Consider the following 27450-nt stretch of genomic DNA (forward strand, 5'->3'; position numbering starts at 1 on the left):
TACATCAAAACTGCTTATCTAGAGTTCTAGGTGTGGAAATATAGCAAATGAGGAAACACAGAGATCTGAGCATAGATTTCTCTCCCCTACATGTTGGCACAGTCTTTGATAGACATACAAGACACATAAGCTTAAGAAGACGACAGGCTCCCACATTTGTGTGGTGGAACAACACTAGGTAGGTAGAACTTTTTTCCCCCCATTATCCAGAGCACCAGAAAGTACTTTTGTCTATGTTCTGAGAGGGAAAGCTGTGGAACCTGACAGAGACTGAACAGAATGTGGGCTCAAGGCAGAGACAGTTTTTCCTTTCTTTCCACTGGTAGATATTCAACATCATATATTTTAGGAAATTTTTAAAGATAATGCAGAAAGTTTCAGTGACGTAGACACATCTGATCTTGTCTACATTCCTGCTTTCTGACTTTCTGATTATGCAAACAACTTTACCCACCAGCGGGTAGATAGTAAGCCTTAGCTTACCAAGGAAGTTTGTCTCCAGCCCTATTTTCTAGAAGACCCAATGTAAGATACAGGGGAATAATTTGGTTAGAATTGTGATGCAGAAACTTTTCTGTCTACGATCTGCAAATGAAATTCAGAACATCAAGAATGGACATGGGTGAGTCAGCTAAGTTCATAATAATATTCTTAGAATCATGAGAGTTTTATAACTAATCTGGTAGAGACACAACGAGGAGGATTAGGTAGGTCTGAAGCTATATTAACTCATAAAGGGTCATTGGGCTTTGAAGTCAATACTTGAGGTGAGGACATCGTGGTAAACAAGGCTAATTTTTGTATTGTTGAGTAACCAAGAAATACTGCAACGTCATTCTCTAAGTAGGCAACAGAGGTGGAGAGCAGCATTCGTTAGAAAGAGGACGGCTGTAAATGTGAAAGTCCTACTCAAAATACTGACCGTTTGGATGGTAGCTTCAAGGAGCACTAACAGGTTCAACTACAGGCTTACAATTTGATATAATATTACAGATGATAATCACATAGCTGCAATAAAATATAATTAAAGGCATTAGTGAATAAAAATGTGCCCGGTATTATGGTCAGCATTTTTAATCTAAAAAATACATACTTGTTGAGTGAATGGATGAATACATAGTGACATTTGCAGTGAGGAGTGATAGGGGATGTTTTGGGGGGTCAATAGTGTGTTTCCCCCCCCAAAAAAGTTACGTTGGGAGCAATGGCTCCCTCAAACACTCAAACCTGTTACGTGTGGGCTTCGGGAGGCTAAAAAAAGGATGTGTTAATTTGAGGCAGGCTTCGCCTAAAGAGCAGATTTTTACTTATCAGACCCATAGCTCTTTGGTCCCACATCTATAAATATGTCTGTGAATTTGGGCAAGTTATTCACCATCTTTAGATATAAGGGTCACATTTTAAAAACATAGAATAACTGATTGATGAGATCCTATTTATGAAATATTGATGAATGAGATTCATCCACCAAAGAAATAGAAAAAAAAAATCTCTCTCGTTTGCACTTCCAGTGTGATCAGACAAGATAAATTCCCTGTTTCAGCTCTTTAATGAAAAGCAACTACTGGGAATAGAAACATCGAATACTTATGATTAATCTTAAGTGTCCCATAGGAGTTCCATGTCATGATATCTTAATCGTTTCATGGATACTGCAAAGAAATTTACACACTCAAAGAGTGTTGGAACTGATATACAATAACTCTTTTTTTTTTTTAAAGACATTGAGCATGGATCTCAAGAGCCAGAAACTATGTTTCCACTTTGATTCAGGAAATCTAAACATAAATAGCTATATAAAGGGTCTAATTCCATATCATTAGCATAACAGGAGGAGAAAACATAAGAAAGAATTGTACAAATTGTAAGCAAAGCTAAACTGAAACCTAATAGGGAGAGTGATAGCATCACAAATACCAACGTAATAAGGAACAAAGTTTGCCCCTATTTCCCCAACTTAATCTAATGGTACAAAATAGTCCTAAAATTGATAGAGTAAATGATGATATAGAAATAAAAAGCGAATATTTGGTAAAAAAAAAAAATGTTCAAAATGAGTTAGTTTATGAAGGAAACCCCTCTTGGGTTTGTTCTACAATGGAAATCCATCATTGTTTTTGACAAGTACCAAAGCACACCCTAACTTCTTGAGAAGATAATACTAGAATTTATGCAACGTTACATCTCTGATGATACTAAGAAAATTGGATACATCATTTCCAGTGTCACACCTATGAAGCATAAGCATGATTATATTTTATGTTGACAAACCTAGGGTTTCAACTAAATACACCTCTCATTGCCACACAGTGATCAAAGTTAAGGTGGCTTTTACATAGTGTATCCCCAGGTCTCTCCTATAATTATGGATACCACTCCTATTCTCTTTCATTCCTAAGATTATCTTGGATTGGATGATAAGTTACATGATATATTTAATTCAATTAAAGGGAAATGTCTTTCATTCAAAACTCTTTGCGTTTAAATCTCAGGTGATTTTTACTCCACCAGGGATAAGGCTAAATAGATATATCACCATTCCCATTGGGGGTTCTTTTATACAAGTCTGTGGCCACATGCAATGTTAAAAAGAAAAAAACATCTTGGAGGCTATCTTACAGTTACATAGGATTTGGTATTTCTCAACCTCTGTCATGTCTCTCCATGCTGACCACATCAGTGATATCAGAGTCAGCAGCATGGACACATAAGCATCACTTGGCCAATGCCTTCCCTTCATACGATAAAGACTTCAGATAAAAGAAGCCCAGTATCTACTTCCATTATAATAAGATTAACAGTATGGGGCATATGACAGTGCATATCTGATGCCATCTATTACAGAATGAGCAAAACTTCGGATTCTGATGGGAAGACTGTGGACATTCCTCCAAACCCAAACCAAAGTACCCCATTAGGAAAGACTGAAAAGCCTGGTACCCTGAAACATTTACTCGACAAGCTGCAGAAATTCCTGAAGGGGAATCTAAAAGCTCTGGGGGTAAGTAAGTAAACACTGTAAAGAATTTTGAACCAGAAGCTGGGGCATACCCTGAGGGTAGAGGGTTATTTTGGCTAATTATCCTGACATAAAGGCATCAGGTTATTATCTGTGCAACCATTCTGTGGTGTGGAAGAAAGACACTTCAATTAAAAGCAAAGGACCACATTTGTAGGAGGATGGGAGGGATGCATTAAGAGGAGACCGTAGAAGTCCTAAGCTCTTAGATGAGCCTAATAGTGACTATGTCTTATTGGAGCAAGGTTGACCCCCATGGGCAGACCTCTGGGAAAAAAGAAAGAGCAGACTCTCCAGGAACTGACTCTTCTCAGTAGATCTTTTCATAATATTCAAGGGATTCAAACCTTGAAAATGGATGACCATGATGTTTGGACCGAGTGCTTCTCTCTCTCCTGAGAAATGCTCACCATTGTCTTTAAGACATTGTTTTTGTTTTGTTAATTTGAATGGTTGGTAATTTGGTTTGTTTTGTCTCTTACCCAGGTGGCTCAGATTATCATTGGTGTGAAATGCATCTTTTATGGGATAATTGGATTTTTTGCTTTTGATTCTGAAATGTACCCAACTGTTTTCTTCTCAATTTACACAGGCTTCCCTTTATGGGGGGCATTGTCTGTGAGTATCTCACTTATATCTCAAATTATTATTATTTGATCCGTTATTCATTCATTCATCAACTCAACACACAATTTTTGTGACATCTTGCCAATTCTAGAGTACTTGCAATGACACTTAGTTAAGATTTAACTTTCAACCTGAACTTTATTTTACATTTTTTTATTTTTGAGAGAGAGAGAGAGAGAAATAAAGTGTGTGAGCAGGGGAAGGGCAGAGAGAGAAGGAGACACAGAATCTGAAGCAGGCTGCAGGCTCTGAGCTGTCAGCACAGAGCCTGATGGGGGGGGGGGGCTCCAACTTGAAGACCTGACTGTGAGATCATGACCAGAGCTGAAGCCCAATGCTTAACTGACTGAGCCACCCAGGCGCCCCTCCCAACCTGAACTTTAATATATATTCTAATATAATAATACCCTTAAGTTCTATTCATTGCTGTATAGCCTGAAGCTATTCAGTAACAATCTTGCCATTTTGCTGAGAAGAAAATCCTGGGTTTGACACATGGGAGAAGTATCTCTGAAATGTAATAATATTTGGATTAGAGAATTTGCTGGGTGGGAAGGGTAAGCAGGGGTTACTCTTCTTAAGTCATCACCCTTCTTGGCCAAATACATTGAGAAAAGTGCCATGTAATTTGATTTCACATGTTCCCTTTTCTGCACCCCAAAGTGTGTCTTTGAGTTATATTTATTTATTTTGTTCTCTCCACATTGAATAAGTCGTTTCGCCCTGTGGTTTTATGTCCACTTCTCTGATTTAGCTAAGGGAATTTTACTGGTCAGAAGAATAAATTATAACTATGGTACTTTAATTGTGTGGTGCACCCACTTTAATCATCTGCTTTCCTCTGAGTTCTGAAGGGATGGCCCTGGCAGGTGGGGGGTAGAGGGGGGATGTACTAGATATGAAGAAAGATATGCATCTGGCAACAGGGTGGAAAGGTGACTTGGAAGAAGCCACTGTTCTATAGATACCTTTCTTGTCTTCTAAACAGTTTATCGTGTCTGGATCTCTGACTGTTGTGTCTGCCAAGAAGCAAACAAAATCACTGGTAAGCTAACAACCTTCCCCTTCGTCATTCAGGGAGAAAATGAGCACTTATAACACTCTGAGTTTCCCACGTGAAGCCCAGTCACCCCGGGGATTCATTATTTTGTAGTACGTTTCATCGTGTAACTGTCCCTTTGGCCCAATGAATCATGTGACCATCCTATGTCTAGACACAGGCTGGATCTCCCTGGATTTTAGAATTCTGATCCCCATCTCTCGTCACCATAAGAAGAGTGAGTAAAGATTTATGTAGCTATTCAAGCCTCGTTATGGTAATGGGGTGGGGTGACGTTAAATAAAGAGAAAAACATGGCTTAGGCTTGAGCATAAGCCCAAGGAGGAGGGAGGAGCTAATAGGAGGAGAAAATAAGAGACGCTGACAAAAATGTACATAATATTTTTATCCTATCCATGGTATGTGTTCATGAAAGATCAATCTTCTCTAACTCTTCTTCTCGCAATTGTGATTTATCATTGAACCAAATTGGCACTATAAGGATGATGAATGCCTGTAGATCTCATGGATAAGTCAATGAAATCAGAATTCTCTCCCCAGCATGTAGGGTCTAGAAACCCCTGGTCCTTAACTTATAAGCTAGTTAGTCTTTTTTTTTTTTTTTCCAGCTGAGGAAGAATATAGGTGCTAACACTCTTAGCACATTGGTCTCGATTGTTGGGATCTGTATTCTGTCATATAATTTAACAAAAAATTTCCGCTATGATTGCAAGAAGGAAACTCTCTGCTTGGCCATCAAATCAATTGCAATTGTAAGTATTATCCCCCTGAATTCGGAGAAGACTGAATGCTTATCTGAGCATGATGAAGATGAGACCTGATCATTGGTATATTTCAAGAACATGACAAAAATCTTGCTTCCAGAGTCCTTCCAAATGCCTCTCTACAGGTGCAACAATTAGAAAGAGAAAAGAGCTATTTCTTTTCAATGGCAGAGAGCCCCAATTCTGTGGTCTAAATTTTATTTTTTCTGGAAAAACTAGAATGATATTAAAATCTGAGTCAAAGATTGGGCAAATTTTTACTTTATCCTTTATTTTTAAAAATTATTTCCTATTATAATATTCATCACTGCTAGGATTGTAAAAATAAGTTATTACCCAAAGCTACCTGGAGAATGAATGTTTATTCTGACTTGCCACTATTTGAGCGTAATTCTTTTTTTTTTTTTTTTTTTTTTTGCAATAAAGCCATGTGAAAGAAATGCAGACAAATGGTCTGAAATAGAGGAGAGAAAGAAATCAGGAAGAAACCAGTAAAAGAAACCAGGAACATTGGAGTGTGGGAAGACACATTTTACTTATGAGGACAATGACAAAAATTTTCACAACTGTTATTTAATTTTTACCCTAAAGCGTGTTCCAAATTTAGGAGACATTCTGGGTTTTTAAAAAAAAAATTTTTTTAATGTTTATTTCTTATTGAGAGACAGAGAGACACAAAGCATGAGCAGGGGAGGGGTAGAGAGAGGGGGAGACACAGAATCCGAAGTAGGCTCCAGGCTCTGAGCTGTCAGCACGGAGCCCAACGCAGGGCTCAAACTCACAAACTGTGAGATCATGACCTGAGCCAAAGTCAGTCACCTAACCAACTGAGCCACCCAGGCACCCCAGAGACATTCTGGTTTTAATTAGAATTGAGTCCAGTGGAAAACTGGGAAATTTCAGTATTTCACTGGGGAGATCTGAACCCTTACCATTTCTGCCCTGTTTATTGAGAAAAGTCAGCTTTGCAAGCGTTGGCAACATTTCTGATCTCCATGACGAGTAACAATAACTTCAATAGTAATATTACTAATAACTCACCCTACCACCACCAATAATAATAATAATAATTTTAATAAAAATCAAAAGTGGAGTAGTTATTGTGAATTCTGTAATGTCATCAAGTTTTACTTCCCATCTTGTATTAGTATGTTCAAGAATGTTTAATATCATCTCTAACTCTTGCTTTTCTGTAACAGCACATAGATTTCTGGGTTCAGACCCAACTTCATTGCACCATTTTGATGTGTGTCCCCTTTTGACGGCCTGATGTGTCCCCTTTTGACGGCCTGATGTGGGACTCTGACAAAACTTTCTAAACTATCATCAAAGTGGAAGGTAATGCATGACATTTTATTTTCTTTTAACAGGGACTTGTGATTGTCCTGATGATCCTAACTTGTCTGCAAATTTTAATTTCACTCCCTCTCTCCATGCTTGTCTATAATGTGGATGACAGGAATATTCACTGGGTATGTACAATTCTTAGAAGAAAGAGGATGATTTCAACTATTTCGTTAAACAATGTGGTCGATGACTCTTTTCACCGTTGGTAAAATGAACAAAAGCATAAACTAGAAGTGATTCTGTGGACAACCTGGAAGCTACTAGCTGTGTGTTGAGCACACTTGGAATACACAGTGTGCAATTCTCTATTCCATACAGAAACTCTCACCCATGGGTATCTATCCATGACTTCAAACATCTGTCCATCCATCCATCCATCCATCTATTAATTTACTATATGAAGTACACTCTTTAGTGTGATGAATGTGCAACGTATATATCATCCAAAAATAATAAAATCAAGGTATAACTAATTTAAAAGCCTGAAAGAGATGAAATATATTATTGCAGGTATATAAAGTTGACAACACAGCTGACTGGAAACACAGATATAGTTAGAATTTTATGTTTTATTATTACAGGTAACAGACGTAGGTAACAGAGCTAGTAGCATACTTTTCTCAACCTCATTACCTGTTTCTTTTTTGTGTGTTGAAATTATTGCCACAACTGTGTGTCAATTAGGGTTAATTCAGACAGAAAATGGAAAGGTTTCTGGTATTGAAATCCCCCTCATTTCAAGTGTATAACATTATCACAAGCAACTGGATTACATGAGTCTAAGGGCTGGTAGGCAAGTCTGAATTCCTCAGGGCAGGCAGTCAGGAAAGGAAGGCCATGGATGGGATGGACCCACAGGCAATGCAAAGGTAGATCAGAAGTCCCAGTGGACCTGAGTGGATTCTTTACTCAGAATCCAGTCATCTCATAAGGCTGAAGTCCATGTACTGGATGCCTGGACTCCTGGAAAGTCTGGGGATGGTCTGATAGTTCTCTGCTGTTGTTGGCAGAATCCAGTGGCCTGTGTTATGGAACTGGGATTGTTGGCCAGGAGTCATTCATGCTCAGCTCCTAGAAGCTGCTCTTGGATCTGTTCAAGAGGTTCCCTCCATTTCAGTAACAGAGAGCTTCCTCTTTGTCAAACAGTTCTCATGCTTTGAATCACTCTGACTTCCTTTTCTACCATCCAGAGAACACTCTGCCTTGGAAAGACTCCTATACTTAGATTAGGCTCATCTGGATAACGTTTTGTTTTGTTTTGTTTTTCTGCCATATGATATAACACAATCACGGCAATGACACCATAATATTCTTCCCACCATAGAATACTTGTGCAGCACCCAATGAGAAAAGACACAGAGAAGGGGAAGACATATTTATTCTTGTAAAGCCATGGATCTGAAGGAAAATGTGGCTCTTCTCTCACATTACACTGGACAACATGTGTTGCATGACCACACTGAGCTGTAATGGAGGCCACAGAGTTCCCTTAGGCTCAAATCTAGCTCAAATATACAGAATTTCTATTCTTAAAGGAAGATGAGGAACATTCTCAATCACATTCTTCTCTATAGGCACCAAATAGACACATCTACCTTCTTCCCCACACCTAAAATACAACTCACCAGCTCACACAGGACAATAATCCAAACCATTTGTTGCTCTGGAGTCACTGTATCTTTGTAGTTCTCTACAACAAAAACAGAAGTAGTTCGTTGCAGTGAGGGCTGAAAGACAAATTATTTGCCCTATTTCTACTTACATTATATAAATGTGGACTTGACCAAAAATAATGATAAAACTTCAACCTGGAGATAAAAAGAGAAATGTGAAATCACTGATCCATGGCAATTACAATATGTCCTAAGGCAGGAATTATGGAGACACCCTGCCCCCCAAAAGCCATAAAATACTTAAGTTATGTCATAGTTCCCTTCTTGGGGAGGTATTAACTTACCCATTTTCCTCTCTGGCTCTTTGTATGCTAATTTTCATGGCCCTCGCTAGAGTAGACATTGGAGAGTGTGCTCTTTTTAGGTACTTTTAGATATTTCTCAGTATTTGCATCTCCTCTCTACTAGTATACATGGCTTTTATATGTCAAATATTCTCTGGCTACTGTAAGTCAGGTTTTTGCCTTCTATGACAACATAGTTGCACCAAAAACAGGGATGGAAAGGTAGATTCTTTATTGTCAAAATGTGGCTTTCACCGCTGCATCCACGAAGGCCCTCCTGCTACGACATCCACATCCCAATCAGCAGAAAGGAAAAGGGAAATGAGAATACATACCCTTCTTCTTAAGTGTGTAACTCCAAAGTGAGATTTACTACTTATTCTCACATTTTGTCGGCTAGTACGTAAATATTTTCCCATACTTAGCCGCAAGAGAGCCTAGGAAATATAGTCCCAATTTTATCTCCATTTTCCAGTTTAGAAACAGGTTATATTGTTAAGAGAAGAAGGGAAATGTCAGCAACAGCTCTATGGGTTAAGCATTATTTAAAAATTATGAAAACACAATAACCATCCTTTATTTATAAAACCTTATATTATTTTCTCTCATCAAGTAATCATTCATGATAAGAGACAGACATCAAATCACAAATACAAAATACAAAAATACTTAAAATTTTCTATGCGTAATCACACAAAACATGTTCAGACACTCAAACACTTATGTTCTATTAGCAACTCATTATTTTCCAGCCCATCAGCAATGCATCACATGTAAGGTCCCAATATTAGCTGGGTTGGCATTCTTCATACCAAAATGATTAAAGAAGGCCCTACTATCTCTCCCTATTTCTGTTGTTCAAGAATGATTTTAATGGATATGTTTATAGTTTCCTTTGTCTCCCTCAAAACTAAATACTAGTAACCCAAGTAGATTGATACTCACCTGGCTTAATATCTGGAAAAAATTAACCATTGGGTAGGTTTTTTTTCGAGTTTCATTTAAATTATAGTTCATTAACATACAGTGTAATATCAGCTTCAGGTTAAAATATACAGTGATTCATTGCTAACATACAACACTCAGTGATCATCATGACAAGTACATTCCTTAATCCCCATCAACTATTCCACCCATCCTCCTTCGACCTTCCCTCTAGTAACCCTCAGTTTGTTCTCTATAGTTAAGAGTCTGTTCCTTGGTTTGCCTCTCTCTCTTTTTCCCTTGCTCATTTGTTTTGTTTCTTAAATTCCACATGTGAGTGAAATCATATGGTATTTGTCTTTCTCAGACTAACTTATTTCACTTAGCAAAATACTCTCCAGCTCCATCCATGTTTTTGCAAATGGCAAGATTCCATTCTTTTTTATGGCTGAGTAACATTCCATTGGGTATATATACCATACCTCCTTTATCCATTCATCAGTGGGTGGACACTTGAGCTGTTTCCACAATTTAGCTATTGCAGATAGTGCTGTTATAAACATTGGAATGCATGTGTCCCTTTGAATTCGTATTTTTGTATCCTGTGAGTAAATACCTACTAGTGCAACTGCTGGATTGTAAGGTAGTTCTATTTTTAACTTTTTGAGGAAACTCCATACTGTTTTGCAGAGTTACTGCACCAGTTTGCATTTCCACCAACAGGGCAGGAGAGTTCCTCTTTCTCCCCATCCTCATCAACACCTGTTGTTTCTTGTGTTGTTGATTTTAGTCATTCTGACTGGGGTAAGGTGATATCTCATTGTAGTTTTGATTTGCATTTCCCTGATGATCAGTGATGTTGAGCATCTTTTCATGTGTCTGTTGGCCATCTGGATATCTTCTTTGGAAAAATGCCTATTCAAGACTTCTTCCCATTTTTTAATTGGATTATTTATTTTTCTAGTGTTGAGTTTGATAAATTCTTTATAGATTTTGGATACTAACCCTTTATCAGATATGTCGTTTGCAAATATCTTCTCCCATTCCATAGATTGCTTTTTAGTTTTGTTGATTGTTTCCTTCACTCAGAAGCTTTTTATTTTAGTAAAGTCCCAATAGTTTCTTTTTGCTTTTGTTTCTCTCGCCTCAGGAGAAATATTTAGAAACAAATTGCTACAGACGATGTCAAAGAGGTTACTGCCTGTGTTCTCCTCCAGGATTTTTATGGTTTCATGCCTCATATTTAGGTCTTTTATCCATTTTGAATTTATTTTTGTGTGTGGTGTACGAAAGTGGTCCAGGTTCATTCTTCTGCATGTTGATGTCCAGTTTTCCCAACACCATTTGTTGAATCATTGGGTAGTTTTAGTCATGATTGAAACTGAACTCACCCTCTACCTTTTTTGGAGAGCAGCCATTAAGTTCCTCTGGCCCCAAATCCACACAATTAATCTTTAGAGTAAGAGAGCATATATTTGGAGACAAGTCATTGAGGACTTAGATTATATTATTCTTTATGGCTTATTTTACAGACTTCACAGATTATTTTATGGATTATTCTTTGACTTCTTTACAGATTTCTGTATTTTTTTGCTGGAAATCACCTTCTGAAAGTCCTTATCAAGACTTGTTGCCTCAAACTTCAATCTATCAAGAACTTGAATGTAAAGAAGAAACACCTTCATGTTATCCCACAGATACTAGTAAACAAATATGAAGCTATACTTCTGTATTTTGGATCCACAGTGATAGCAAGAAGATCATACTGTGACTACTGAGGCATAAATATACACGTGTGAGAATACAACTGTGTGGTTCAAAGTCATAAAGACAGCAACTAGCATCTATAGCATCAAGAATTTGGTTGTCACTATTCTTTTGGTTGGATGTTATCACAGGCTAGGTGTATGCTCAGTAACAAAACTTTACTTTGAAATATTGGTGGTTTAACACATCAGAAGTTCATTTACTGCATACTTTACATGTTCATTGTTAGTTGGCTGTTTAGACCCACACTGATATGGGTTCTGCAAAATAGAATAATATCTCAAAAAGTTTTTTTTATTTTGCCGAGGTAGGGAAAAAAAAGTTAGAAGTTGGACCTCTGGCAATGAGATACTTTGGTCGAGAAGCATGTGTCATTCTGGCCACAGCTCATTAAATGGTGACCTTCCCAGTGCTGTGTGGGAGACAGGAAATGTAGAGGGACAGAAAATATCAGTGAATAATATTATCTCCACCCCAGTGTTCTTCATCAGCCAGGATCTATTTTCTGAGATCACAATTCATTTTCCTTATTCATTCATTACTACATGTTAGAAAAAAATCTCAATTCCTCCAACTCTCAAATGTATGAACATAAAGCTCCATTCCTTTCTTAAAGCTCTGAAGTTTAACCTTTCTTTGATGAAGCACAGTGAAGTCAATGGAGACTTTTCTGGACCAGTCGTGAACACTTTGCATGAAGTCTTTGGTCCGTCATTTTTACACTCTGTGACTTTGGATGTGTTTCTTTCCTGACTAAACATCAGTTTCCTTATCTTTCAAATGGCCTCACTTGTGCTTACTCAGTTCCGATTGGGATATACATCAAGGAAAAGAGTAAATATACACAAAAAATACTTTTAATCATACAAAATACTGTAGATTATAGTATTTCATTGGTCTAGTGTTAGGTTAATTAATTATATTGCATCATTCAGAGTACATTAGGCTTTTGTGATGATATTTTACATATGTAAGCTTATATGTAAAAGCTTGTGTTGCTTCGTTGGCTCACTGACAATCAAAGTGTTACCCATTCCCCTAGAATATACAACCAGAATGTTTCAAAGTCTAGTAAAATTAATAGTGTGTCCATGAGATCCAACAATTCCATTCCTGTTCTATACAGTATCATAGCTACTACACACATATGGCAATTAAAATTTAAGTTCTTTAAAATGAAAAAAAGATTCAAAGCCCATTTTCTTAGTGTCACTATCCATGTTACAAGCGTTCAATGGCCACTTGTAGCTAGTCCAAAATATATGAGGGAAAGGGCTGATAAAACTAAAAGGAGAAATCGACAAATATCCTATTATATTTGGAGACCTCAACCCCTCTTTGACAGCTGATATATCACCCAGGTAGAGAAGCAGAAAGGATATAGATGACCTGAGCAGCAGTATCAATCAAGTTGACCTAATTGACATTTATAGACCTCTCCATCCAACAACAACAGAACATACATTTTTCTCCAATGTGCGTGGAATATTTGCCAATATTGGTCACTTCATGTGTTAGGCAACACAGCTCAACAAATTTAAAACAACATGAATCATACAGTTGTCAGACAATAGCAGAATTGTGATAGGTGGAAAATTCAAAATTTTTGGAAATCAAATAACATATTTCAAAACAGTCCGTGAGCCACAGGAAAGTTTTTAAAACAGGTAGAAATATGGGGTTTCTTTTGCTTTTGGGGGGCACTTCTTGTGATTTTTTTTTCAAAGCCAGATGTGATACATCATATAATAGATGGCTAAAGATAGAAATACTTACAGATACGTGTATAAACATGGTGCAGTGGACTGTCTGTGTCTCCCCTTCCCAAATTCGTATGTTGAAACTCTAGCCCTCAATATGATGGTATTTGGAGATGGGGCCTTTGGGAGGGAATGAAGTAGCGAGGGTGGATCTGTCGTGATGGAATTAGTACCTTATAAGAAACGACATGAGGGAACTTACTTCCTCTCTTTGCTCTCTACTATCTGAGGATACAATGAGAAAATGGCTATCTGGAAGCCAGGGGGGAAAACCGAGCATGCTGGCATCTGGATCTCAGATGTCCAGCCTCCAGAATTGTGAGAAATAAATATTTTCTGTTTAAGTTACCCACTATATAGTGTCTTGTTAGAATAGCTCAACTAAGACACATGAATTAGTAGACAGATGTATGTTTTCCTCTGTTAGCTAAGAGAACCTAAAAGAAATGACATCCCAATAGTAACAAGCATGCCTAGAGCCCAGATCTTTATTTCTAGTATGGTTCTCCAATAAGAAATGGGCTGCGTGATGAAATGGCTGATTCTAAGACGTGGGCAAGAAGTATGTAAGATGAGGGGCGCCTGGGTGGCTCAGTCGGTCAAGCATCTGACTTCGGCTCAGGTCATGGTCTCACAGTTCGTGAGTTCGAGCCCTGCGTTGGGCTCTGTGCTGACAGCTCAGAGCCTGGAGTCTGCTTCAGATTCTGTGTCTCCCTCTCTCTGCCCCTTTCCTGCTCATGCTCTGTCTCTCTCTCTGTCTCTCAAAAATGAATAAATGTTAAAAAAATTTTAAAACAAAAAGATGTAAGGTGAACCTGAGAACATGGTCATGTCATAAAAAGAAGCAAGTGCCCCAAATGAGACACAATGATGGGGTCCATCAAAGGGACACAGGAGCCACTGAATAATCTCCCAGTGATCAAAACAGAAACAATTTGAGCAATAAGATAAATTGGTATTAGATTAAAACCCCAAGAATGTATATTCATAAATTCATACAAATACTTGAATGCATAAATAAGTGAGAGAAAATTGACAAAACCCCAGGGCAGAATATCAAATAACTTATGAAGTTACTCTACCCTCAAAGCAGTAGATCTTAACTCCCTGACTCCTTGAGTCCAGACTGCACACGGTGGCTGGATAGTGACATCCTTCTGAAGAGTACAGTATAAAAAGTCGGGGAAAAGCTAACTTTAGTGTGGAAAAAACTGAAAAACTGTACTCAGTGAGGAGATTAAAGCCAACGTCAACAGCGTAAGTCATGTTGATAATATGTACCCTTGATTGGATGTGATAAGGATCATATTGCACTCCTGACATCTTCCTCCCCAAGCTTCAAAACACTAGTCTGATCATGAGAAAAATATCAGATAAGCTCCAGGTGAGGGACATTCTGCAAAATACTTGATCAGTATTCCACAAAACTGATGATCAAGTTTTGATGATCAAGGTCATCAAAAACAAAGGAAGTCTCAGAAATAGTCACAGCCAACAGGAGGCTAAGAAAACATGGAAGCTAAGTCTAATGTCGTGTCTTGGGTGGGGATCTTGAAAGAGGAAAAGGGCACTAACTAAAAACTAAAGACATCTGAATAATAATAATGCTGTAAGGATAACGTATCAATATTGGTTCATTCTATACTAAGGTAAGATGCCAACTGATTTGGGGTATATGGGAACTCTTTTAATATTTTCTCAATTTTTAAAAATAAATCTAAAGCTGTCGTAAAAAGAAATCGTATTCAAATTATTGCAATGTGATACAAAGACATCAAAATGGTTAGAATGAAAATCACATGATATCAGGGTACAGATGTACAATACCTGGAATTCAGGTATTGCTAGAAGGCAGGTGCATATGCCATATGCACTTTGGACATGGCCTAGCAGTTCCACTGCTATACGTAGACCCGATGGAATTTTACACACGCACGTACCAAAATATACGGATACATTTTGCACGCACGGCATGATTCGTCCCAAATCGAAGCATCCCAGATATTCATCAATATTTACATTTATAATAGATTGTCCTGCAAGTCTTACAATAGAATATCTTGCAGCGCTATGAACAAAGTATTACCACTGGCAATGGCGGGAATGAAGTTCACAAACATGCTAGAAGAAAGGAGCCATAGCCAGTACATATATTTCACAAGACTCCATTTTATGAAATTCAAAGATGCAACTCATATTGGTGGTAAAAGTCAAGACAGCAGTTAAGCTGGGGATCTTAGTGAGTGAAAAGGGAATTCACCATTGTCTGAAACTGGTAGTGTTTACTCATGGATTTGGATGCTGCTTACACGAGGATATTCACCTTCTATATAACTAAAAGTTGGGGACACCCGGCTGGCCCAGTCAGTAGAACATGTAACTCTTGATTCCTGGGTTGTAAATGTGAGCCCCATGTTGGGGGTAGAGATTACTCAAAAATTAATATCTTTTGTTTTTTTTTCAACGTTTATTTATTTTTGGGACAGAGAGAGACAGAGCATGAACGGGGGAGGGGCAGAGAGAGAGGGAGACACAGAATCGGAAACAGGCTCCAGGCTCTGAGCCATCAGCCCAGAGCCTGACGCGGGGCTCGAACTCCCGGACCGCGAGATCGTGACCTGGCTGAAGTCGGACGCTTAACCGACTGCGCCACCCAGGCGCCCCAAAAATTAATATCTTAAAAAATATTAGGCAGCTGTTACAACCATGGTCTATTCAGTTTTCTGTATGTGTGGTATAGGGCCTTTACAAGTTATGAGAAATGACACTGTGCATCCTAGTCATTTGAGTGGCAATAGGACGAAGTGGGAGACTGGGACTCAAAACCACAATCAGCAGCAATAGAGGAGAAAATGCACTTTATTTGGTTGTGTAATAACTATGCTCCTGTGCACAGATGAGAACACTTCCTGGCAGGCAAAGAGATACACAATGAATAATATTTTCAAAAGCAGGAATTATTCTATTCAAACTCCAGCTCCTCATAAATATGTTCATGGGGGGCTATTGCTGAAGACACCTTGTCATTGGTTGACTGGATAATCACCACCTGTGGATATTGAGAATAATATATACCATTATTCACATCGTCTTTCAGCTAGAGGGATTCGCATTTATCCTGGTGATGCCTACCTTTTTTGTGTATTCTAGGACCTGAAAATTAAATGTCCCTTCCTTCAGGGCCTTACATCCCTCACTCGATAAAAATTGATATCCCGCAAGACCTATGAGGTTCCTGGAAACATACACCATAGCTCTATCCGTGTATTCCTCTGTCTCCTTCAGTTTCAAGAATGACTCATGTACATAACTATCTTTCCATCACTCTGCTTCCTTATCCTTCTCATTGGTCCAGAGAGGAGGAGAGAGACAGTGAGAGAAACAAAAATGTGACAAATTTGAACCCTCCATCAGGTCCTCAACACTCACCTGAGTAACAAAGCAGGTCACCTTGCACCCAAATACAGAGAGAGAGATAGCGATGCTGACTTCCAGCAGGGAGAGGACTAATATCACAATCTCAAACGTCCTCTAGAAAGGAGGAGCAGATTCCATGAGGAGAGAGAAGAGGAAAAGGAAAGGAATATTAATAACAGATGGATACTTCCCCTGGCCCTGGATCCTCTGATTCCAATCTGACTCCTTCTCGCCTACAGAAACAGGTAAATTCCCTCTCATAACAAACCAAAAAAGAAAAATTGAAAAGCAAATCCTAAAATAGCAGAGGGGAGTTCTATTCTGGAACTTCATTAAGTGCAAGGAAATTCAGATGAAATCACATGTGTCTGCATAGTTTTCTGGGCTTAGAGATTCTGTGTTGTCCACTTCAGGTTATTTTCATCCCTGTATGAATTTATACCTTTTTCTCATCTAAAGAGCAGAGAACCTCTGGGTCTGTGAAAGCAATATCATTGCCCTTTCCTTGTACATACACATACCCCCAGAGGCTCTGAGCATCTCGGCCTGGTGTCCTGACTCTCCTCAACCCACCCACAAATGACACAAAGTCTGCTGAGCCAGCCCAGCAGTCCACCCCCATCGTAACTTGACCCTGGAGACTAAAGAAAGAGCCTAATGATCAATTCTCTAACATAACTGCATTCAGAGAAGGATGAGAGAAAAAAAGGTAACTGTCCTGGTAGGTCCTAGCAGCAAGGGGCTGAAAATTCTCCCCGTGAGCTCAAAGTCCCAGATCTTACTTATGGTGATAAGCCAGGATTAACTGGGAGACAGTCATCTCACACTAGTATGCATTTAGATAATATAAATATAATTGCAGAAAATAAAAGCAGCTCAGAAACACTTACAAGAATAAGACACTTTTTCTCCGGTGCAAATAGAACAGTCAGTTCTATTATTAACACGATTATCCCTATCACTCCTGCAACAGCACTGAGCAAGTTCACTCCCAGGCTGCCTTTGATCTGGAAGAGAATGATCAGTGTCCCCTACAACCCTCTGTTTCTTCTCCTTCCTCCCTTCGGAGAACACAAAAACATTCATTCATTTGGAAGGGGTTGAAGACACATTCTCAAATAATTTTCCTAAGTCTGAGAAAGAAAAGAGAATACTGCTGAAGCATTGGATTCTATATTCACAGATTAATCCCAAGGATGGAGTTTCAGACAATAGGGGCAAAAAACAAAAACAAAAACAAAAGGTAAGTCAAACCTCAGTTTCCTTATGGAAGAATTTGCCATGACCCCCATAGAGCCCAGATGATTCAGAGAATCAGAGATCATTTCTTTTGCCTTGAGATACAGCACTTCTGATTTTACTTGTTGCTTCTGGGCCCAGGGACATACTTACCAGGTTCAATGTCATTTTTCTTCCAGCTGCAATAGACACAGCTCCAGAGAAGAAGAACTGAAAATGGAAGAAACCACTCAGCCTGGTGAGCCTACACCTGTCCTTCCACGTACCCTAGAGGTCATCAGAACCCCAGTCTTCAGGCCACATACTTTGCTCTAAGAAGTAAAATCCCAGGTCACATCATTGGTTTGTAAGAGGGAAGGCTGGAAGGAATGTTTGTGAATTCTACCGCTGAGGAAGTTGAGATATTCCAACATACTCACAAATAAGGATCCCCATACAGGATATCCTGAGACCATGGTAAGAGGATAACACCAGTAGGGAAAGTCAGAAGAATAAAAACACAGACCTATAACAAACAGGCACACTTTCATCAGACCAATCAGGATCTGAGTCACCTGGGGAGTGAAAAAGAAGATACGCTCAGAGTATGAAGCATGCAGGCTTCTAGGAAGATGATTTTGTGGTCTCTACACAGAACTCCCATCCCCTGGTTTTGAAAGGGTTCCCAGAATGAAATCCTTAGGAATCCATGGCGTTTTCTCAAGTTCAAGACTGTTTAGAAAGGTTTTATGGTGCGGTGCCTGGGTGGCTCAGTCAGTTAAGCATACAACTTCAGCTCAGGTCATGATCTCACTGTGAGTGAGTTCTGACAGCTCAGAGCCTGGAGCCTGCTTCGGGTTCTGTGTTTCCCTCTCTCTCTGCCACTCACTGTCTGTCTGTCTGTCTGTCTCTCTCTCAAAAATAAATAAACATAATAATAATTTAAAAAAAACCTAAAGGTCTTATGGTAACCTTCTTCCCCACCCCCGTCACTAGGGAAACACATTTTCCTTTCAGATGCCGGATCTCTGGTTTTGAAAAAATCTATTTCCTGCCACTAGGAAGGTCAGTTTATGACACAGCTAATCACACCTCAGGAGCCACAAGGGACAACAGTTCTCCTCTCTGGAAATGGCTATTTCCCCAAATACTACGCTTGGAGGTCAAGCTCACTCACCCCCAGTATTTGGGGCTCCCCCTTCAAGAAGATCTTCAAGTTGTCTGTCTGGTCTACTTGGATGATGTTGTCTTTCTGGAGAGGATTTGGGCCAAACCATCCAGTTGTTCCTTTGGGTGTATCAACATAGTCTTTAGTGCTGTAAAATGTAAATATTTTACAGAGAACAGATCCACTCTCCAACCCCTTTATTCTAGATATGAAGAACAGCCTTTGGAAAAAGGTATCATAAGGCAAGTTTGGTGTGACAGTAAGTTAAATTAAGTTATAATTTCACTCACACACTGTGTAAACTTGGGCAAGTCTTTTTTTACCATCTCCGTGCCCTAGGCTTTGAAACTATAAAAACGATGTGCTTGGGGTACCCACCTCCTGTTGCTTGCCATACATCCATATGATTTCAAAAGATTTGTACATATAAAATTAGAATTGGTATATTCTAATATTTATTTATTTTTGAGAGACAGAGAGAGACAGAGTGCGAGCAGGGGAGGGGCACAGAGAGGAAGACACAGAATCCAAAGCAGGCTCCAGGCCCTGAGCTGTCAGCACAGAGCCCGTTGCAAGACTTGAACTCATGAACCTTGAGATCATGACATGAGCTGAAGCCGACGCTTAACCAGCTGAGCCACCCAGGTGCCCCAGAACTGGTATATTCTAAATAATTGGCAGCGTCATTATTTTTCATGTATTATTATTAAATTTTAATGTAAACATTAATGCAGGATGCTTAAATTTATATCTTCGAGAAAAAAAAATGACTGATGGAAAGTGAATCAATTGTTATAGAGAGTCCTGAAAGGGATATGTGTTATGCTTTTTGTTCACAAGCATACTATCCACTCATTCAGTCAGCAAATTTTGACGAAATGTCTATCAATGAAATGTGCCAGACCCTGTTACAGGTTTTGTTGCTTAGGACTATAGTGACGAATAAAACACACACAATTCCTATCCGTTGGAAGCCTACGATACAGTAAAAGAAAATAAGTGTTTATATCATGAATTTATAAGTGCGTGTGAATAGAAACTACGTAAAATGAGAACCTTCACTTTCCATGTAAGAAAACTTAGTTTTAAAGGGATTATATCACTTCTTCAATGTCAGTCAGCATTTCTGTGTTTGAAGCAAATGAGAATTTACATTTCCCTAGCACACTGGCCTTTGCTAATGTTCCCCTACACCACAAGCATAGTGCTGATCAACAAAAAGCTCTGATGAGCCAGAGCTGAGTCAACATGGTTTTCGGAGGTCCTTTTTTTTTTTTTAATGTTTTTGTAATGTTTTTATTGATTTTTGAGACAGAGACAGAACATGAGCAGGGGAGGGGCAGAGAGAGAGGGAGACACAGAATCCAAAGCAGGCTCCAGGCTCTGAGCTGTCAGTACAGAACCCGACGCGGGGCTCAAACTCACAGACTGTGAGATCATGACCTGAGCCGAAGTCGGACGTCCAACCCACTGAGCCACCCAGGCACCCTTCAGAGGTCCTTTTAATTGTCTCATACTCCCCTTGCAAATAGATTTGTTGCAGCGATAGCCCTTATTCTTTACCCTTCCCTGCATTCCTACAAGTGCCACATGACTTTACTGTCATATAAATATAGCTACTATCAAATAAATGTATTTCCTTCTCCCCTTAATTCTGATTTCAGCCATGTGACTCACTTTGGCCAGTGAGATATCAGCAAATGTTTTAAAAACACAGGCTCTTGAGCTCATGCCATGGTTAAGAAAACAGCTGAGTCACCTTGCTTGAGGATACAAGACACTGAAAATGCGAGATGTCATAACATTCATGTTGGCTGAAGTCATCCTCAATCAGATGGCAATTATTGATCTTCATTCTTATGAGTGATCCCAGGGGATTTCAGAAGAACCATGCACACCCATGTGCAGACTTTTCAGCAATATACATGTTTATTGCTTGAAGCCAAGTTTCAGGGGGGTGTTTGTTATGCACCATTACTGTGGCAATAAATCACTGATGCACCCTTGTTTGTGCTGTCTGATATGCTCTGCCCTAGTTCTAATGTGACCTATAATTAGTGTGGTTTCTTTATATTTCCCAGTTTCTTTCTCATTCTTTAGCCTTAAAGAAAAAAAGATTGGTCATTCCTGAATAGTCTCCCACAGGAACAGAGATAATTATAAATAGACTTGAGCAGTAACTTCACTACCTCTGTTGAGAAAAAAGATCATTGACAGAGCTTTGACAGCTCTCTGTTCAGGGATCAGGATCCAGGTCTAAGCAAAACATCCTGAAAACAAAACTTAAACTTGTGACCTTAGATGACATCAGCTCCCAGACCATTTTTGTGTGTGTTTAAGGCTCATAAATACGGGGCAATGTCACAACATGCTAGTATATGATCTTATGTGTCTCAAAAAAGAATAATAGCTTTTTAATTTTTTTTAAGTTATTTATTTATTTTGAGAGAGAGGGAGAGCACAAGCAGAGGAGGGACAGAGAGAAAGAGAGACAGAATCCCAAGCAGGCTAAACACCATCAATGCAGAGCCCAATGTGGGGCTTGAACTCACGAACTGTGAGATCATGACCTCAGAAAGAGTAATCTTTCTATCACAAGACAGAGAATAAAGAATGGGCCACAAAAGTTTCCTTAGATGATCAACTTTCATAGTTTCCCTCTCAAATCAGGTCGGGGAGAAGCCAGGGTGTGTTGAACTACCTTCTGCACATGAATATACACAACAGAGCCATTTACTAGGAAAGGAGGGCTCTGTCTGATACCTTCAGTCAGCCACTTCTTCCCTTTCCCTTCCTTCAATTTCTCTGGCTCAGATTCCATTTATTCTGGAAGTTAGTTGACGTTTTCCCTTTGAAGAAGATGTTGAAGGAGGCAAAATTCTGCAGCCTGAACATTCACTCCCACATAGATGAAAGCCTAGCCTTCTAAAGCCAGGTCAAGAGCAGGCTAACTTGTCCCAAAGTTCATTCACACTTCAGCCTGTACTAGACACTTTTGACCCACATTCCTACATATCACCTGCCAACAGCTCAACCCAGAACTCTTCCTAGAAGCTGAGAACAGAAGATGGGCTCTTCCTACCTTTGCATCCCTCTAGAGCTGCATGAAGTGGGAGGTGCAAGCTCCTCCGGGCCATCGTTCCATAACACCATTTCCACTGAGGAGTCTGATCTGATCTGAAGAGTAATTAGGCAATCATCTTCGACTCTGTGTAGTCACCATTATTTCCTGTGGGTCATCCTACCCAGCCCACCACAGTGAATAAACTGTGCTTGCATGAGATAGTGAAGCAACGGACAAACTAACAACAGAACTTGCTTTTAGATCTTGATGGCACTCCCAGGCTGTTTTCTTAAGTACCGTATTTAAGGCTTTTCATAGCAAAACCTCAGTCACAGGAGAACACGTGATTCTGACTTTTATCCAAGGGCCAAAGAGCAGCTAAGAATAAACTTGAATTTGTGCAAATTAACATTTTGCTAACAAACATCAGGACGAAAATCACTAACCACTACAATTGAGTATATTAATCATAGGTACCAACCAACCCTTTTGATAGCCCTTTTCTCTTGGCTACACTGGAAAACTCTTCCCTCTCTACCTTTATTGATTATGATTATGATTATGATTATGATTTTGCTTGAGATATAACATATGATGTTCTACCCTGGTCTTCCAAGATGGGTTTTCAAAAATTTACCCACAGCCCCTAGGTCCCATCAGTTGGTCTACAAAATCAGGAAAGATATTCCATTTATTTTATGGCTTGCTAATTACTTGATTTTTTTTTAAATCAGAGAACCAATTGCTGCAGAAGATCAAGAGGTAGAAATCAGACCCCCAAAATTTGGTTTTTTACTGATACTATTTTTTTCTACAATATATAACATAAATAAAAGTTATATTCTTCCCACATTGATTTTCCATGCTCTGCTCTTTGCATGTTTCACTGGATCTGAAAGTCTGCGAAAGGGAGGGCATTCTGTTAGGATATGGGCAGACGAAAGTAGAGTTGTGCTGACAGTTCAGAACCTGGAGCCTGGTTCGAATTCTATATCGCCCTCTCTCTCTACCCCTCCTCTGCTTGTGCTCTGTCTCTCAAAAATAAAAGGGGGGAAAAAAAGAGGTTAGAATGGAAGAGAGCCAAAGCATAAGAGATTCTTAAAAATTGAGAACAAACTGAGGGTTGATGAGGGGTGGGAGGGAGGGGAGGGTGGGTGATGGGTATTGAGGAGGGCATCTTTTGGGATGAGCACTGGGTGTTGTATGGAAACCAATTTGACAATGAACTTCATATATTGAAAAAAAAGTAAAAGAAATAATAATTTAAATAAATAAATAAATAAATAAATAAATACATGTAAAAAAATTAAAAAACAAACAAACAAGAAACATAGTGATAGATTCTCTCTCTGCCTCTCTCCCTCTGCATCTCCCCCATGCATGTGCACATGTTCTCTCTCTCTCTCTCTCTCTCTCAAAATAAATAAATAAAAATTAAAAAAAAAATTTAAACCAGTATTCAGTACCTATAAAAGAATCATGCAGATGAAAAATAAAGGCCACCTACTTGGAGGTAATATTTGCAAGATATATAAATTGCACACGATTAACACACACTAAAGGCTAAATGTTTGTGTACCCTCCCAAAAAGATGGCTAAACGTTTCAGCCTCCTGTGCTTTCAGCTGATGGTTCTGGGAGGTGTTTTATACACTTTTTCAAAGGTATTTGGGTAATCGAATCCCACTTGTGCAAAATGGTGGACCTAACCATCGTGTTTTGGCTTTCCTTCTCCCTTCCTGTCTACTCTCCCCACCCCTTCTCACAACTTTCTGAGCTGACCATCCAATAAACCCTCTGCACTCAAATCCTTGCTGCTTTTAGGGGAAGTGAGTAGAATAGAACCGAAAGTGGCTCTAGGAAGAAAATCTATTAGATTTTGGAAGTAAGTGTCTACACAATGAGATAATCATAAAGATTCCATATTAGGAGGAATTATAACGATGATCTCTAGCATGCTGTAACATCACTACTGAGACTCCAGACTGCAGTAGGTAGGAGTGAGGTCAGTGTAGAAGAGAAAGCTTTGAGTTAAGCAGTTTTAGTGCTTTGAACAATATGGGATAAGGATTGTGGCCTTGGCTGGTGATATTAACTGCATTAGAAATCTAGAGGAAAAGGAATAAAATTCTTAGGTCAGTTAAATATCAATGCAATACACACTATGGAAGTCATGAGGCTTCCCTTAAAACACTTATAAATATATATATTCTGCAGCCATAGAGCAGACTGTGTAAAAAACCAAGCACAAATTTAAAATTTTAAAGATAATACAACTGCAAAGGGCACCAGATACCTGTCTTTAATAAGTCTTTTATTGTATTGTCAGGGACCTCAGTTTTAGGGGAGCTGTGTGGTCACTGGTGGGGTTTTCTGCGACTTCCTACCATGGACAGCAGCAACCACATCTTAGTTTACTGGAAACAGCTGTTATTTTCCAACTACGTCCCTTTCGTGCCCTTTGATACTCTTATTTGTCTCTTTTCTGATCTCCTCCATACCCCCACTCATGAAGCCTCAAAACCCAGGGTGCTACAGGAGAGAAGCAGTATCTTCCAAAATGATTGAGTCGTTTTATGTTCCAGTTTCCCCACAATGATGTCAGCACTTGGTATGGCCAGTCTTTTTCATTCTACCATGCTAATAGATGTGAAGTAATCTCATTGTGATTTTAACTTGTGTTTTGAGCTCTTTTCATATCATCCTTTATTTATTTGGTCAAGTGTCTATTCAAATCTTTTGCCTCCTTTTAAACTGAATTGCTTTTTTTCTGGTTATTGAGTGAAATCTTTGTATATTCTGCATGCAAGACCTTTATCTGAAATATGATTTAAAACTCTTTACTCCCCACCTTTTCTCATCTTTTCAGTCTACATCAACATCTTTCAAAGAACAGATGTTTTTAATTTGAATTCCAATTTGCATTTTTTTAAAGTGGATCATGCTTGCACTTCTCCAAGTTCATCAGCAAGAGCAAGAGAGATTTTTCTCTCTAGCAAGAAAGCCTCTGACAGTTTACAGGGTAAAGGAAAACCTGGAAATTCAAATTTTTGAGTTTTCATGACCGTATCCCCATTCCAAAATCTCATCACCCCATTGTTTTTCACTGGGGTCCCTGACAATACAACTTGGCAGTTTCTTAAATGTAAAACATCTTTTGTAGGACTGAGCCTTTCCACTTCTAGGTGTTCACCTAAGGGAAATTAAAGCTTGTGTCCATATAAAGTCTTGAACATGAATGTTCGCAGTAGCTTAATTTGTCATAGACCAACCTGGACACAGCCCAAATGCTCATCGATAGGCAAATTGATAAACAAACTGTGGTAAATCCATACAATGGAATGCTACTGTGTACACGCAAAAGCATGGATGACCACCAGTAGAAGGTTGCTGAGTAAAAGAAGCCCAACATAAAAGAGCACATGGTTGTCAAAAGAGATTACATATCTTATCACGTTATGACTGGGAAAGGAAGAGAGGCAAGAAAGATAACGTTGTTTTTCAAAGAGGTTCCTCTTTCTGGAATAATCTACAAGGTCACCTTTTCCCACACAGGAAATGGAATTATCTTCAACACCATTACTGGGCACATTCATGTCACAATAACTACAAGGAAAATTTTCTATTTAGTGAGTGAATCTACCCTCCAAGATGCAAAGGTTGGACCACACATTATGCACTGCAATACAGACCCATAACAATGGTTGAACATTTTCACCATGGGAGAAAGACTTGGGAGACATGGGAGAAAGACTTTCTTGAACCTATAACTTACAGTCTTCCACACATACCAAAAACCCTCAGAGTTAGTGATGGCGAGTCATCTCTGGCAACAGACACCTGTGTCCATCCTGGCATCCCGTTCCATCCTAAATTTCTCTCTTCCTGGTAGAAAATATAAATTAACCCATACAGGAAAGGGAATATGCAAATAGGTCAACATCCAGCATTTGGTAAGATTATCTTGAATATGTATGTTGGATTTTTATAATGGAAACCGGTGGTGGCGGTGGGGGGCGCTTCTCATCCCATATCCTACTTTGTGTAAAAGGGGCTGGAAGACTGGGGTCAATACTTCCCAGATACCTTAGCTAGTGTTCTAGAGGCAATTTATACTCTGCCCATGATACATGCTAGAAGAAGATCTGGTAGGAAAAAAAGAGAAGTTACGTTCTTTTTTCTAAAATGGCAGGAAAAGGGGTGGATGCATGTTTCAGCAAGCACGAGGTTTACCAGCAACATTGGTTTTCCTATCGGTCACTTGCCTCAGTGTTTTAGGGTAGCTGTCTGGCCGCTGGTGGGGCTTTCTGCAACTTCCTTCCTATCATGGAACTTCCTATCATCCTATCATCTTAATATACTGGAAACAGCTGTAATTTTTTAAAAGGATAGGCAATGGCAGTGTCTTCCTGAATCTGGCTCCCCAATAATTTCCAACGTTTTTTAAAATTTTTAATTATGGTAAAAAAAAATACAACCAAAAATTTGCTATTTTAACCCTTTTTAAGTACAGTTTCAGCACTGTTAAATATATTCAGATACATGTGCAACAGCACTTAGAACTATCTCTTGTTGGGGCGCCTGGGTGGCTCAGTCAGTTGAGCATCTGACTTCGGCTCAAGTCATGATCTCACAGTTCGTGGGTTCGAGCGCCGCATCGGGCTCTGTGCTGACAGCTCGGAGCCTGGAGTCTGCTTCGGATTCTGCATCTCCCTCTCCCTCTGTTCCTCCTCTGCTCTCACTCTGTCTCTCTCTCAAAAATAAATAAAGATAAAAAAATTAAAAAAGAACTATGTCTTGTTGCAAAACTGAAACTATACCCACTGAACAACTCATTTCCTACCCCAAATCCTGGCAGCCACAAGTCTACTTTCTGTGTCTAAGAATCTGACTTCCTTAGATCCTCATAACAGCGGAATCAGAATCATACACCATTTGTTTTTTGTGATTGGCTTACATTACTTAGCATAATGTCCTCAAGGCTCAGCCATGGTGTACATTTGACAGGATTTCCTTCTCTTTTGAGGCTTAAAAACATTCCATTGTGTGTGTAGACCACGTTTTCTTTATTCATTGGTCTGTTGATGAACATGTGGGTTGTTTCCACCTCTTCTGTTACTGTGAGTAATGCTGCAGTGGGTGTGGGTGTGCAAATATTTCTTCCAGATCCTGCTCTCCATGTATCCCCTGAAATGGAATTCCCAGATCTAATGGTAGTTCTATTTTTTCACTTTTTGACGAACCCCGTACTGGTTTCCGTAATGGCCGTACCCATTTACATTCCCCCCAACAGAGTGAAGGGGGGCTCTTTTCCTCACATCGTTCCCAATCCTTATTATTTATTGTTTTTGTTTGTTTT

At 39.2% G+C, this 27450-nt stretch overlaps 2 protein-coding genes across 2 annotated transcripts; one reads left to right on the forward strand and one right to left on the reverse strand.

Moving 5' to 3' along the window:
* Window positions 1-450: 450 nt before the first annotated feature.
* LOC121043363 (membrane-spanning 4-domains subfamily A member 3-like) lies at window positions 451-13570 on the forward strand. The gene is made up of 7 exons (XM_040495032.1): window positions 451-622; window positions 2845-3001; window positions 3506-3637; window positions 4635-4691; window positions 5315-5458; window positions 6841-6942; window positions 11275-13570. The coding sequence occupies exons 1-7, from the start codon at window positions 561-563 to the stop codon at window positions 11413-11415; spliced, it is 795 nt and encodes a 264-aa protein (XP_040350966.1). The 5' UTR covers window positions 451-560; the 3' UTR covers window positions 11416-13570.
* Window positions 13571-16066: 2496 nt separating this feature from the next.
* Window positions 16067-22318, reverse strand: LOC121043757 (membrane-spanning 4-domains subfamily A member 4A-like). The gene is made up of 7 exons (XM_040495753.1): window positions 22111-22318; window positions 19038-19176; window positions 18301-18435; window positions 18035-18091; window positions 17533-17649; window positions 16655-16756; window positions 16067-16274 (listed from the first exon to the last, which is right to left on the reverse strand). Exons 1-7 carry the CDS (start codon window positions 22179-22181, stop codon window positions 16188-16190), a joined length of 708 nt encoding a protein of 235 aa, XP_040351687.1. The 5' UTR covers window positions 22182-22318; the 3' UTR covers window positions 16067-16187.
* Between the last annotated feature and the right edge of the window lie 5132 nt (window positions 22319-27450).

Source organism: Herpailurus yagouaroundi, unplaced genomic scaffold (genome assembly GCF_014898765.1).
Source record: "Herpailurus yagouaroundi ecotype Mexico unplaced genomic scaffold, PumYag 187, whole genome shotgun sequence".
Taxonomy (NCBI): Eukaryota; Metazoa; Chordata; class Mammalia; order Carnivora; family Felidae; genus Herpailurus; species Herpailurus yagouaroundi.